This window comes from Dama dama, chromosome 19 (genome assembly GCF_033118175.1).
Source record: "Dama dama isolate Ldn47 chromosome 19, ASM3311817v1, whole genome shotgun sequence".
Lineage (NCBI taxonomy): Eukaryota > Metazoa > Chordata > Mammalia > Artiodactyla > Cervidae > Dama > Dama dama.
Genome location: NC_083699.1, coordinates 95,026,818 through 95,040,744, shown reverse-complemented (window position 1 = coordinate 95,040,744; position 13,927 = coordinate 95,026,818). Strand labels below are relative to the sequence as shown.

The window sequence follows — 13,927 nt, the reverse complement described above, 5'->3', positions numbered from 1 at the left end:
AAAAAGAGACACAGATGTACAGAACAGACTTTTGGACTCTGCGGGAGAAGGCGAGGGTGGGATGTTTAGAGAGAACAGCATCGAAACATGTGTATTATCTAGGGTGAAACAGATCACCAGCCTAGGTTGGATGCATGAGACAAGTGCTCGGGGCTGGTGCACTGGGAAGACCCAGAGGGATCAGGTGGAGAGGGAGGTGGGAGGGGGGATCGGGATGGGAATACATGTAAATCCATGGCTGATTCATGTCAATGTATGGCAAAAACCACTACAATATTGTAAAGTAATTAGCCTCCAACTAATAAAAATAAATGGAAAAAAAAACATGTTTAATATAGATTATCAAGTTTTTCCTCATTTCAACAATGAAAATTTAGTTAATTGGTACCCCAAGTGGAAAGTTTATTTACTTTCCACAGTTTCAAATTTGCAATTACTGTTCTTCTTATTAGGTTCTCTTCATAAAGATTTCACTAACGATTTCATGATTTATTCTTACCTAGAATGAGAAGATTACCTGTTAAGTTATAAAGAGTAACATTTTATGCATTGCACTTAATTACTTATGCACTGTTTTATTTATATAATTATTCATCTATCTAATTTGATATTTATTACACCTATAATTATTTTTCTAATTTCAGGACTTCATGTATTTTGAAAGCTCTCCACCACAACATTCAAACATTCATCATGATTGATGGAACCGCACATCAGCAATGGTGATTAATTAAAGAAAAATTTAGAAAAGTTGCCTGGGCTCATAGTCAGCCCTCAACTATTCACAAATATATTTATCTGCTCTTGAAGATTAATGTTGTTGGATGTTAGCATTGACAGGTAGGCTGAGAGTGTAAGTGGAAGAACACATCTAAACGTGTTTCAGTTGCTTATCTGTCTACTTGGTAGACATGGAGTTTGCCATGAAAAAGCTATGACTCATTAACCAAGTGAATATATATATATATATATGGTGAACGTTGAAACACTTTAAACATGAGATAAGAGGAAATGAATCCCAAAGCTCTTACACTAATTGAGAGTAAAATAATAGACTTTTAAGGGCAATCTTTGTTGAGATAGAGTCATATAGGCTCTATCTCTAACCCTTTCCTCTCCATCATGTCCAGTTGCTGAAGACAAGTTAGATTCCAGGTGAAAAGAATGATACACTTCATTATTAAAAACAAAAAGGAAGGCAGATAGAAATATGTTTTATTGCACAAGAAAAATTTTACTTGTGCAAATGTATCAGAAATTTGTTTTGCAAACTTATGAAAATTTCCATGGAAATTTTTATTTTATTACAAAATAAAACATGTTTTTTATATCATAAAGTTATATTTACCATGTTTCATTTACTAGCATACACAATCAGGAGCTGTCTCCCTATGAAGATAGGGTCAGACAATCAGGAAAAGAGGTGACCAGGGCCATGACCAATCTGGATCTCTGAGCAATTTAGAGACATCAGTGCCCTTATGAGAAGCTTTCATTTGATACATTTAACCTCTCTTGGCTATAGATGACTTACATATAAAATAAGTTTGGTCAAATCTCTAGGACTGCCTGTTAAACTTTTGTATCTCATTTGATATGACACAGAAGAGATGATTTTTTTTTTCTCTTAAAAGAAGATCCCTGATTCAAACCAGGCTGTTCAAATTGCAAGAGTAGGAGTTTCACTTTTAAATTTTGAAATGTGACATTCTCTGTAGCATTTTGTAAATGCAAAAACTGCAAAAACAGATACTGTGTAATATTACTTTGCTGTTTTTTATTTAAATGATAGATAAATCTGTATCTAGGAAAAGAAAATGATAAAAGAGCAAACATGCTACTTCTCTGGGATCTATAGCTTATCAGTAAAGGTTATTTAGACTAACATAGTAAATGTAAAAATTATACTTATTTGTATTAGCTAAAAGCACACTTAGTGAACACACTCTGATGAATCAGCTTGCCTCTACTGCACTTTAGTTTCCTATTTGGACATGAACTGTGTTCTTTCAACACAACAAGTATATAGAATGGAATGTGTTCTGCTGCTGCTTATTAAAAGAAGCAAGACTGAATGTGCTTAAGTATGAGATGAAAGCCTTTGCCCATTGAATTTCCTATTGAAGTTTGTATTGACGTGAAAGAAAGATGCCTCATTTTTAAATTATATTCATGTTTTCATGATAAATGTTGTTTTACCCAGTTTCTTGCAATGTTCATTTTTATATGCTACTGTTAGCTTTCTAAAAAAAAAAAAGTAAAATCTGTTGCTTTCTAAGATAATAATTTTATTTGGAAAGGTACTTGTAGTCTTAAATAGATGGATATATTCTTTCTTATAATGATGTATGACATTTGATATAACAAGTGAGACAATAGTATTCAGAAAGTTTACTATATAAACTTTTCATTTTTATTTGCTACATCCCTACATTCTAAGGCCTGATGCATAATACTAGGAAAAAATTACTTTTAGCATGGCATTTAAAATTTCTATTTAAAGTTTTTGCAGTAGTAACACGTCTCTTACAATTTCCTTCTTTAAAATAATATTGTTTCTTATGTTTTTATGCTACAGTTTATATTATAACTTTTATATTTCTTATATAAAAATAAGAAATATATAAAAATACACAATATTTCATTGTGCAAAATTGATCAGACTGATGAACACAACAAGCTGTTTTCTGAAATGTGTGTGTTTTCATGTTTCATCATATTGTTTTTGGCTTCTAAATAAATATAATATGGTTTATAGTGAAATACTGTTTTATTTTTGACTTGTGATTGAGTCTTTGCAATAGACTGTTTGTATCCTCCCTCAACAAAATTTATGGGTTACCCAAGTGTGATGGTGTTTGGAGTGGAGGCTTCAGGAGGTGAAAGGTCATGCAGGTGAAGCCCTCATGAATGGGATTAGTGCCCTTGTAATCTGCCAACCTTGATCTTGAACATCCCACCCTTCAGAGCCATCAGAAATCAATGCATTGTTTAAGCCACTCAGTCTACAGTATTTATGTAATAGCAGCCCAAACAGACTAAGAAACAAATTGGTACTGAGAAGTGACAATGGTGCATAACAAATATGTAAAAATGTGGTATTGGGTGAGGAATAGAGGCTAGAATTTTGAAGTGCATACTGAAAAAAACATAGGTTGCCATGAACAGAATTTTAAAGATGATTCTGATGAGAGCTCAGAAAGAGGAACACTGTAGAAAACACCTTAATCTTCTCAGAGAATACCTATCTAACCATGAATAGGATGTTGGTAGAAATATGGACAATAAAGACCAAGATGGAAATGAGGAACTGATTATTGAAAACTAGAAGAGATTCAATCCTTACTGTAAAGTAGCAAACAAACAAACAAACAAAACTTTGGTGAATTGTGTTTCTGTTTAGTCTTTGGTGAAAGGTAGAACTTGCAAGTGGTGAAACAGAATACCGAGCTGAAACAATTTCTAAGCAAAATGTTGAACTGCAACTTGGCTCTTCCTGACTGCTGACAGTAAAATTCAAACTGAGAGACTGGACTTAAAGATGAGATTGTTAAGCCACAAGGAAGCAGAATTTAAGATTAGGAAAATCCTCAGCCTATCCATCTTGCAAAAACTGAGACCACTGAGGGTGTGGCCAAGTGACTGAGAAGGAGCTTAGTATGGATCTGATTGGAAGCCAGGTACTACTCTCCAAGACAATGAAGAATGATCCCCAAAAGGAATTCAGAGAGAACCAAGCTGCCACTCCCATCACAGTCCCTGAGTGCAAGGGCCTGGGGAGCAGAGTGGTTCAAAGAAGGGCCCGCCAGCACCTTTGGGACCTTGGTGCCAGCTATTGGGTGCCACCTCACAGGTAGGGCTCTGGTCTCTGTAGTCTGGTGCCACACCCCGACACCGAAGACACGCTCTGGTGTTGGGTTGGCCAAAAAGTTCGTTTGAGTTTTCTTATACCATGGAAAATCAATGAACTTTTTTGGCCAGCTCACTAGCCTGCAGTGCAGCACAAGTCTCAGGGGTTGCCCTTCCAGAGAGCACAGACAGCAAACTTTGGTGATGACCATTTGACCTGTCTCCACTGGCACAAGCCTGGCAGAGGGGGAGGGAGAGGCATGGCTGCCTCCACCTAGATTTCAGAGGATCGGGCCATCTGGAAGAGTCATGGACCAAGGACCCCAGACCCAGAGAACCATGGAGCCCAGGCAGGGAGTGGCTACAGGCCTTCCTGTGGAGCGCAGGGGTGATACTGCCATCCCAATGGGTCTAGAAGACAGAGCATTGAGTCAAAGGAGATTATTCTTGAGCCTTAAGGTTTAATGTTGTTTGTGCTCTTCTATCTTGGATGTACTTGGGACCTGTCCTTTATTATTCTCTGTTCTACCCTTTGGGATTGGAAATGTTTATCCTATGCCTGCCCTACCATTGTATTTTGGAAGCATATGTTGTTTGATTTCACAGGTTAACAGCTGGAGAGCAATTTGCCTCAGGTTGGATCATACCTTGCATCTCATCCATATTTGAGTTGAATAATACTCAGATAAGACTTCAGACTTCATAGGAGTAACTAGCTTTCTAGATATAACCAAGCTATTTATGAGTACTTATTTCAATTCTGCTTATTTAAGACACATTTAAATTTTAAGTATGATTTCAATGCCAGTATATCATGTAGAAAATCTGCTAGAAATTGTAACTGTCATTTAAGACATTTTTTCCTTAATGACAGATTTCCCAGAAATGTTACCAAAAATATGGCTACTGGACTAATTTACTAGTTGAATTTTCCAACCAACTAGATGCTAAATTAAGCTCAAGTGTAGAGTAAGCAGTGATTCCAGGGAATGGCATCCTGCCTCTGATGGGACTGCTGGCTACTTTTCAGTCCTTTCTCCTCCCAGTATTCAAGGTTTAATGTAATTTATATTGAAAGATGAAAGTTTGGGAAAGCTATAGGCCTGGATTTAATAAACGAATACCAAGTTCAGATTTTTGGCTAGAAATATCTACTATTTAAAATGGATCTATTACCTTAAGTTGGTTGACCATCACAGTGCATTTCTCATTAGCCTCAAGGTCTCCTAAATTGTAAAACAAACCCAGAAGAGAGAAAAACAAAATAACACATTCCAAATGTAGTCAGAGTGAGGCAACATAGTGTGCTACATGATTACACGTAATAGCACCTGGTAGGAATCCATTCAGTAGACGTTCACCTCTGCCTATTGAATGACAATAAAGTCAGTGGATATATTTTCGCAATTGTTATGGTGGTGTTCTTTAGTCACTAAGTTGTGTCCAAGTCTTTTCTCCATGGGGCCTGCCAGACCCCTCTGTGCATGGGATTTCCCAAGCAAGAATACTAGAGAGGGTTGCTATTTCCTTCTCTAGGGGATCTTTCTGACCCAGGGATTGAACCAACATCTTCTGTGTTGGCAGGCAGATTCTTTACCACTGAACCACCAGGGAAGTCCAGTATTTGTTATCAGTTCAGTTCAGTCACTGTTGTGTCTGACTCTTTGGGACCCCATGAACCGCAGCATGCCAGGCCTCCCTGTCCATCACCAACTCCCGGAGTTTACTCAAACTCATGTCCATTGAGTCAGTGATGCCATCCAGCCATCTCATCCTCTGTCCTACCCTTCTCCTCCTGCCCTCAATCTTCCCCAGCATCAGGGTCTTTTCCAATGAGTCAGCTCTTCACATCAGGTGGTCAAAGTATTGGAGTTTCAGCTTCAAAATCATTCCTACCAATGAACACCCAGGACTGATCTCCTTTAGGATGGACTGGTTGGATCTCCTTGCAGTCCAAGGGACTCTTAAGAGTCTTCTCCAACACTACAGTTCAAAAGCATCAATTCTTCAATGTCAACTTTCTTTATAGTCCAACTCTCACATCCATACATGACTACTGGAAAAACCATAGCCTTGACTAGATGGACCTTTGTTGACAAAGTAATGTCTCTGCTTTTTAATATGCTATCTAGGTTGGTCATAAGTTTCCTTCCAAGGAGTAAGTGTCTTTTAATTTCATGGCTGCAATCACCATCTGCAATGATTTTGAAGCCCAGAAAAATAAAGTCAGCTACTGTTTCCACTGTTTCCCCATCTATCTGCCATGAAGTGATGGGACTGGATGCCATGATCTTAGTTTTCTGAATGTTGAGCTTTAAGCCAACTTTTTCACTCTCCTCTTTCACCTTCATCAAGAGTAGCCAGTAAAAAGTTTTAACATGCTCTCTACTATTTCACTCTATCAATCATTACTTTATTAAACATCTACTCCATTCAGACACTGGGATACTTGTGAGTCAGAAGGAAGCACAAATGTGAAAAGGACACAATTATTAGCTCACAAGCTAGTGTGTGAGACAGATTTTTAAGCAGGACCAGTGTGGACATGTGTTCAATGGGATGTTGGAACATTCAATAGAGACCATGTCACTAGCATGATCTCAAGTGTTGGGTGATATATTTCTGTCCCATTTCCTCAGATAGTTCAGGCTGGCTGGTTGTGTCATATGCTCAGGTAAACTTCTTGTCACTGCTGGAGATGAATAAGATGAGTTTTACAGTGTGTTGGCAAACTGAATACATGGTAAATATAACTGAAATGATCAATTTGACAAATTTTTATCAAACAAAGTAGGAGTTGATGGTTTATTACAGTAAATATAGAGCCTAGGACAGTGATGCATTTAAGATGCTCAACAAACATTTTGTTGTCTTAAAAGCACTTATTTATGTATAATTGACACATAATATTATACTGGTGTCAGATATGTAGCATAATTATTCATTAATTGTAAACACTACAATATGATCACCACACTGAGTCTACAGACATACCTGGCAGGTACTGCAGGTTCAGCTCCAAACCAACACAATAAAGCAAATATTGCAATTAAGTGATTCACACAATTTTTTTTTGTTTGTTTCTCAGTACACATAAAAGTTATGTAAATACTATACTGTAGTCTGTTAAGAGTGAAATAACATTTATGTCTAAAAAAATAAATAATTTTAAAATAGTTTAGTGCTAAAAAATGCTGTCATTTGAGTCTTTAGCAAGTTGTAGTAACATTAGACATCACTGATCACAGATTACTGTACAAAATATAACAGTGATGAAAAAGTTTGATGTATTGAAAAGTCACCCTAAAATATGACACAGAGACATGAAGTGAGCAAATACTATTGGAAAATGGCACCGATAGACTTGCTCTACACAGTTCAGTTCAGTTCAGTTGCTCAGTCGTGTCCGACTCTTTGGGACCCCATGGACCGTAGCACACCAGGCCTCCCTGTCCATCACCAGCTCCCAGATTTTACCCAAACTCATGTCCATTGAATCGGTGATGCCATCCATCCATCTCATCTTCTGTTGTCCACTTCTCCTCCTGCGTTCAATCTTTCCCAGCATCAGGGTCTTTTCCAATGAATCAGCTCTTCGCATCAGGTGGCCAAAGTGTTGGAGCTTCAGCTTCAGCATCAGTCCTTCCAATGAACACCCAGGACTGATCTCCTTTAAGATGGACTGGCTGAATCTCCTTGCAGTCCAAGGGACTCTCAAGAGTCTTCTCCAACACCACAGATCAAAAGCATCAATTCTTCAGTGCTCAGCTTTCTTTATAGTCCAACTCTCACATCTATACATGACCACTGGAAAAACTATAGCCTTGACTAGATGGAATTTTGTTGGCAAAGTAATGCCTCTGCTTTTTGATATGCTGTCTAAGTTGGTCATAACTTTCCCTCCAAGGAGTAAGCATCTTTTAATTTCATGGCTGCAATCACCATCTGCAGTGATTTTGGAGCCTCAAAAAATAAAGTCTGCCACTGTTTCCACTGTTTCCCCATCTATCCAAGGTTGCCATAAACCTGCAATTAAAAAAAAAAAAAAGTAGTATCTGCAAAGCATAATGAAGTAAAATGAGGTATGCTTGTAGTTTCTATCTGTCATCATACAAAATTAACTTTTAAGATTTATTCCCTCGGCAACTTTCAGGGATGCCCTGCAGTACAGTGTTACAGACTGTAGTTACCATGCTGCACATTATATGCCCATTACTTATTTATTTCATAAGTGGAAGTTTGTGCATCTTAACACCCCTCACCTATTTTGCCCACTACTTTCCTCTCCCCTCTGGAAACCACAATTCTGTTCTCCGTACCTATGATTTTTGTTTTGTTTTTTGTTTTTCAGTCGTAAGTTGCGTCCGACTCTTTGTGACCCCATGGACTGCAGCACACCAGTCTCCCCTGTCCTTCACTATCTCCCAGAGTTCGCTCAAATTCATGTCCATTGAGTTGGTGATGCTATCTAACCATCACATCCTATGCCACTCCCATCTCCTTTTGCCTTCAGTATTTACCAGCATCAGGGGCTTTTCCAGTTAGTCAGTTCTTTGCATCAGGTGGCTGAAGTACTGGAGCTTCAGCTTCAGCATCAGTCCTTCCAATGAATATTCAGGATTGATTTCCTTTGGGATTTACTCGTTTGATCTCCTTGCAGTCCAAGGGACTCAAGTCTTCTCCAGTACCACAATTCAAAAACATCAGTTCTTCGGTGCTCAGCCTTCTTTATGGTCCAACTCTCACATCCATACATGACTACTGGAAAAACCATAGCTTTGACTAGATAGACTTTTGTCAGCAATGTGATTTGTTTTTTAGATTCCACATATAAAGGAAATCATTCAGTAGTTATCTTTCTCTGTCTGACTAATTTCCGTAGCATAATGACCTAAGGTCCATCCATATTTTCATAAATGGCAAGATTTCATTCTGTTTAAGGCTGAGTAGTATTCCATTGTGTATGTGTGGATATGTAGATAGAAATATATACCTATATGAAGACAGAGATATACCACAATTTCTTTAGCCCTTCATCTTTCAGTAGATGCTTAGATTGCTTCCATAGGTCTTGACTATTTATTGAAAACAATGCTGCAATGAGCATGGGGGTGCATGTGCCTTTTTTGAATTAATGTTTTTGTTTTTGTTGGGTAAATACCAAGAAGTAGAATTGCTGGGTTGTGTGTTAGTTCTATTTTTACTCTTCTGAGGAACTTCCACAATATTTTCCATAGGGACTGCACCAATTTACATTCCCATCAACTGTACACAAGGGATCACTTTCTTCCATGTCCTCTCCAACACTGTTATTTTTTGTCTTTTTATTGATCACCATTCTGACAGGTGTGAGGTGATGTCTCATTGTGGTTTTGATTCACATTTCCTGATGATTAGTGATGCTGAATATTTTTTCATGTGCCTGTTGACCATCTGCATATCTTCTTTGGAAAAATATCTATTCATATTCTCTGTCCATAGTCTGGCTTTTTGCTATTGAGTTTTACGAATTCTTTTTGTATCTTAGATATATGCTTTCCAAAGATTTTCTCGCATTCAGTAGGCTGTCCCTAATCTTGTTGATGGTTTCCTTTGCTATGCAGAAGCTCTGATGTAGTACCACTTTTTTTATTTTTGTTCAGTTGCTTTACTTTCAGAGTAACATCACACTGCCAGCAAGGCAGTGGAAAAAACACCTTGATTGTGCCTGCCTGTCAGCTTCAGTCATGAAGCAAGAGAGAGGCTTTTGTGTGTGTGACCACAGGCTTTAGCAAAAGAGTGGGAGAATGATGTGATGACTCACGCTCCTGGGTCCACTGGTCCAAGCCAGGGAGCAGCGGGTGCTTCAGCTTCTCAACCACACCAGCTTTAGTGAGGCAGCAAGAGGATGTCACATTCACATATGCCCTGCTGTGCTGTCAGGGTAGAGGGGAGTATGAAATCCACTATCACCTGTTTCCCTGGAGAGAGTCCCAACACCCCACTGCCTCTCCAGCAGCACTAAATTTGTTTAGTGTTCCAGATACTTTGGTTAGGTAATGAATGATTCATTTAAAATGGTTCCAGCTCTAACGGAAAAAAAAAAAAAAAAAACTAAAAAGTATTTATATGGTTAGATAGATTATATATACACATACATTTATATAAATATATGTAACTGAATCACTTTGCTGTACGCCTGAAACTAACACCGAAATTGTGAGTCAACTATTTCAATGAAAATGTTTTAAAAACCACGTACAATAAAAGTATGATATTTAAATACAAAAATAATAAAATGGTGCCAGTTCTTCTGTAATTCAGGCTCAGATAAATTTATTTGGGGAGATTTCAAGAACATTTGGAGAAGGCAATGGCAACCCACTCCAGTCCTCTTACCTGGAAAATCCCACGGATGGAGGAGCCTGGTGGGCTGCAGTCCATGGAGTTCCTGAGAGTCAGACATGACTGAACGACTTCACTTTTACTTTTCACTTTCATGCATTGGAGAAGGAATGGCAACCCACTCCAGTGTTCTTGCCTGGAGAATCCTCGGGACGGGGGAGCCTGGTGGGCTGCCGTCTATGGGGCAGCACAGAGTCGGACACGACTGAAGTGGCTTAGCCGCAGCAGCAGCAAGAACATTCTTTTTTCCTTGAACAGTTTTAAGAAAACATGTTGCTCAAATTGTCTTAGCTAACAAGCATTAAATATGATAGAAGTTTTAATTTTTCTTATAACATAAAACAGTTAGAAATTAGTTTACAAAAAAAAAAAAGAAAGAAAGAAAGAAAACCTTGGTCTTGCAGCAGTCAACACATAGAGGGTGCCAGACAAATGCAGTTAGAATGATAAAACGTATTTATCTAGTTTTACAGCACACCTTTTTCAGTCCACTATAGGGGGCAGCACCAGCTCATGGATTTCTTTAGTAAACTCTGCTCATTTTTTCATCCGATAATATATCGGTACTAATCTGTAACTTTTAGAATCTGAGGACTTTAGAGTTAGAAGAGCATTAAGGACTATCTGCCCTATATTCTAATATATAAGCAAAGAAACTGAGAAAAGCCATGGTCATATAGTCAAAGTTACACCAGCAATTTGCATTAATTCTAAAACCAGAAGTGAAAACTATCTCCATTCTTTCCCTGTCTCTCTCACTTTTTTGCTGTACCACGAGGCTTGTGCAATCTTAGTTTCCCAACTAGGGATTGATCCCAGGGCCACAGCAATGAAAACACTGGATCCTAATCACTGGACCCCTAGGGAGTTCCCGGATCTCCATTCTTTACTCCAATTTCCTTCTACCACACCAGAAATTTAGCAGTGATTGAAAACATTTTAATGCAACGTTTTTCATAGCACTGTACTTTTAAGCAATAAAAAAACCAAAACCCAGTTTAAAGATTTTCTAATGTTCTAAACCGTTTTTAAGCACAGGCTTACTGAGTCTACAGCACTTCATTGCACCATACTAATTTCATACAGGTCATCTAACTACAAAGGAGAAACTAAATTACAATGTTACAAAATCAACAACTTTTAAAAACATTTAAAATGTTTATGTCATGAGTAACATAGAGGTTTACTTATTTATTCATTTATCCACTGATACTATGATATCTTCTATAGTCACCACTCAGATCTGAGTTTAATTTCCTTATTAAAACATGTCTTTTTTTTGGTAAAAGTCTATTCATTATTTGAAAAGTTTTCTTGCTTTGATGAAATACAATTTTGGGTTCAAAGTGGAACATCAGTTAGGCAAAGACAATCTCACCCTTATCCTGAGTAGGGTGAAGGAAATGCAGACATATGGGCACTTGAATACAACTCTTGCCCAGATGTGTCCTGATCCGTCTGCTGGCCCAGCAGATGGCATGGAACAGATGACGTGGCTGGGGATGTCAGAATATTTCATTCAGGGATCTGGGGGTTGTAGTGACAGCAAAGAGGATTATTCCTGGCAATGCTCAGCCACTATTTTACCCCCTTAAGTTGTTATTATTTTTTTTTTTTTTTACTAGTTAGACCATTTTTTATTTTTCTCTGTGTTGTCTCTGTTTGTATATCTCTCTCCATATGGCTTTGTATATTTCTGTTTACAACATGTTCATGGCACTTGTTTGAGACACTGCCACAAGACTTGCCTGGACATGGAAATCAGGGAGAGCCTATGCTATTGTCTTCACTGATAGCTCTATAACTTTCAAAGAGAAACTATATTTATATTGCTGATGTTTTGAAACATTTATCTTGTGAATGAAATTCACGGTGAGGTAGACAAAGGAGGGAAGCAGAAGTTCTTTTTATCCTGATAAGGCTGTTTTAAGGTTATGTAGGGTTCTCTGGTGTAGAATCAGTTGGGGCTTCCCAGGTGGTTCAGTGGTAAAGAATCCGCCTGCCAATGCAGGAGATGCAGGTTTGATTCCTGGGTCAGGAAAATCCCCTGGAGAAGGAAATGGCAACCCACTCCAACATGCTTGCCTGAGAAATCCCATGGAAAGAGGAGCCTCCCAGGCTATAGACCATGTGATCACAAACAGCCGGACATGACTGAATATGTATGCACTAAGTCAGTTCGGCTCACTGCCTCAGGCAGAGCTGGTAAACAGGAGGGTCCCTGGCGGAAGCTTGACCTACAAAACTTATCTCGTAGAAGAGGTAAAAATGTGTGCTCCCTACAGACATGCTGCCTCCCCAAAGAGAGGCAAAAACAAGCAACTGCTTATGTCCGGTTCCTTCTTTCAAACTCACTAGCTGGTAAATCATTCCGCTCCGTGAGGCGAGTGAATGAGGGGACAGAGAATGGCCAGGGGCTTTCTTCAGTGCCAGCACCATCACGCGGGACATCAGGAGTGGAGGGTGATTGGAGGAGAGGGTGTTCTCTCCTTCAAATCTCTTCTCACCTTCTTCCCTTCTGATTTCACTGATTCACAGGGAAGGCTTGAATAACCTTAATATTTTCTTAACGTGGTGATGTGACAAAGTTCTGGTCCATTACATGTGAAGTCTGGCCACTTCTTTAGGAGATGAAAGACATATATCACTTGCCTCTAGTTGCTTCCTTCTTCCTTGCAGCAGGGAAAACAGATCAAGGTTTTAATAGTTGATACCTCTGGGAATTAGAATTGGGAAAGTTCATCTTTATTTTTACTATTATTATTACTTTTAGTTTATTTGTCTGTGCCAGGTCTTAACTGTGGCATGTGAGATTTAGTTCCCTGACCAGGGATTGAACCTGGGCTCCCTGTATTGGGACCACCAGAGAAGTCCCTCATATTTATTTTAGATGCTCTTTTATTGCTTGGATTTATTATAATAAATCATTATTATAATTTTACATAATTTTAAAAATGAAAGATAAACAGTTTCCTAGAGCTGGCTGTCTCTAGAATGCCATATTTTTGGCTCCCTAATTCTGAAGGAGCATTGAAATTTACTGGGAGCTTTTCCTTAACTGCAATCGGCTAAGAGTCTGTCCCCTTAGACAGTGATTTAATTGCTCCGGGGTAGGATCTGGGCATGAATGTTTTCAACAAATCCCTTAGATTTCTGTGTTGTACAGTACAGGATGAGACTCACTGGACATCAGTCATTAGTTCCTTGTTGTTCCAGTGTCACCTGGAATGCTTTAAAAAAAAGTCCCGTGCCCGCTGAATCTCAGAACAACTGCACCAGAATCTGGAGTTCCTTGGGTGATTCTTATGTGTGCAGCCAAGCTTGGCAACAGCTGTTACTGCCTCCCAGCCTCCAGGAAACTCCCCTCCAATTTGCTTGTTTAACTGTTTCCATGTCCTAGCTAAATGAATAGGGTTGCTAGATAAAATACAAGATACTCCTTAGTTAAATTTGAATTGCAAATATCAATTTTTAGTAAAAGATTATCCCATGCAATATTTGAGACTCACACACACAATATTATTCAGTGTTTATAGGACACTTGCATTTAACTGGGATTTTTGTATCTTCACTTGTGAAATCTGGCAAGCCTACAAACAAAGCAAATGCTATTCCAAAGCTCACAGAACGGTAATGTAAACCTTTGTATGTAAAGGAGCTTTAAGAAGGTAGAATTCTTGAGGAGGAAGCAAAG

The 13,927-nt window shown here is 38.5% G+C and overlaps 1 protein-coding gene across 4 annotated transcripts in view; it reads left to right on the top strand.

The window, feature by feature from the left end:
- PLSCR4 (phospholipid scramblase 4) overlaps positions 1-2,763 on the top strand; it is a 43,407-nt gene extending 40,644 nt beyond the window's left edge. For all 4 annotated transcript variants that reach the window (XM_061167811.1, XM_061167812.1, XM_061167813.1 and 1 more), the window contains one exon: positions 645-2,763. In XM_061167811.1, coding sequence (XP_061023794.1) covers positions 645-701 — 57 coding nt within the window. In that variant the 3' untranslated portion in view covers positions 702-2,763. The remainder of the gene's footprint in view (positions 1-644) is intronic.
- Positions 2,764-13,927: the final 11,164 nt, after the last annotated feature.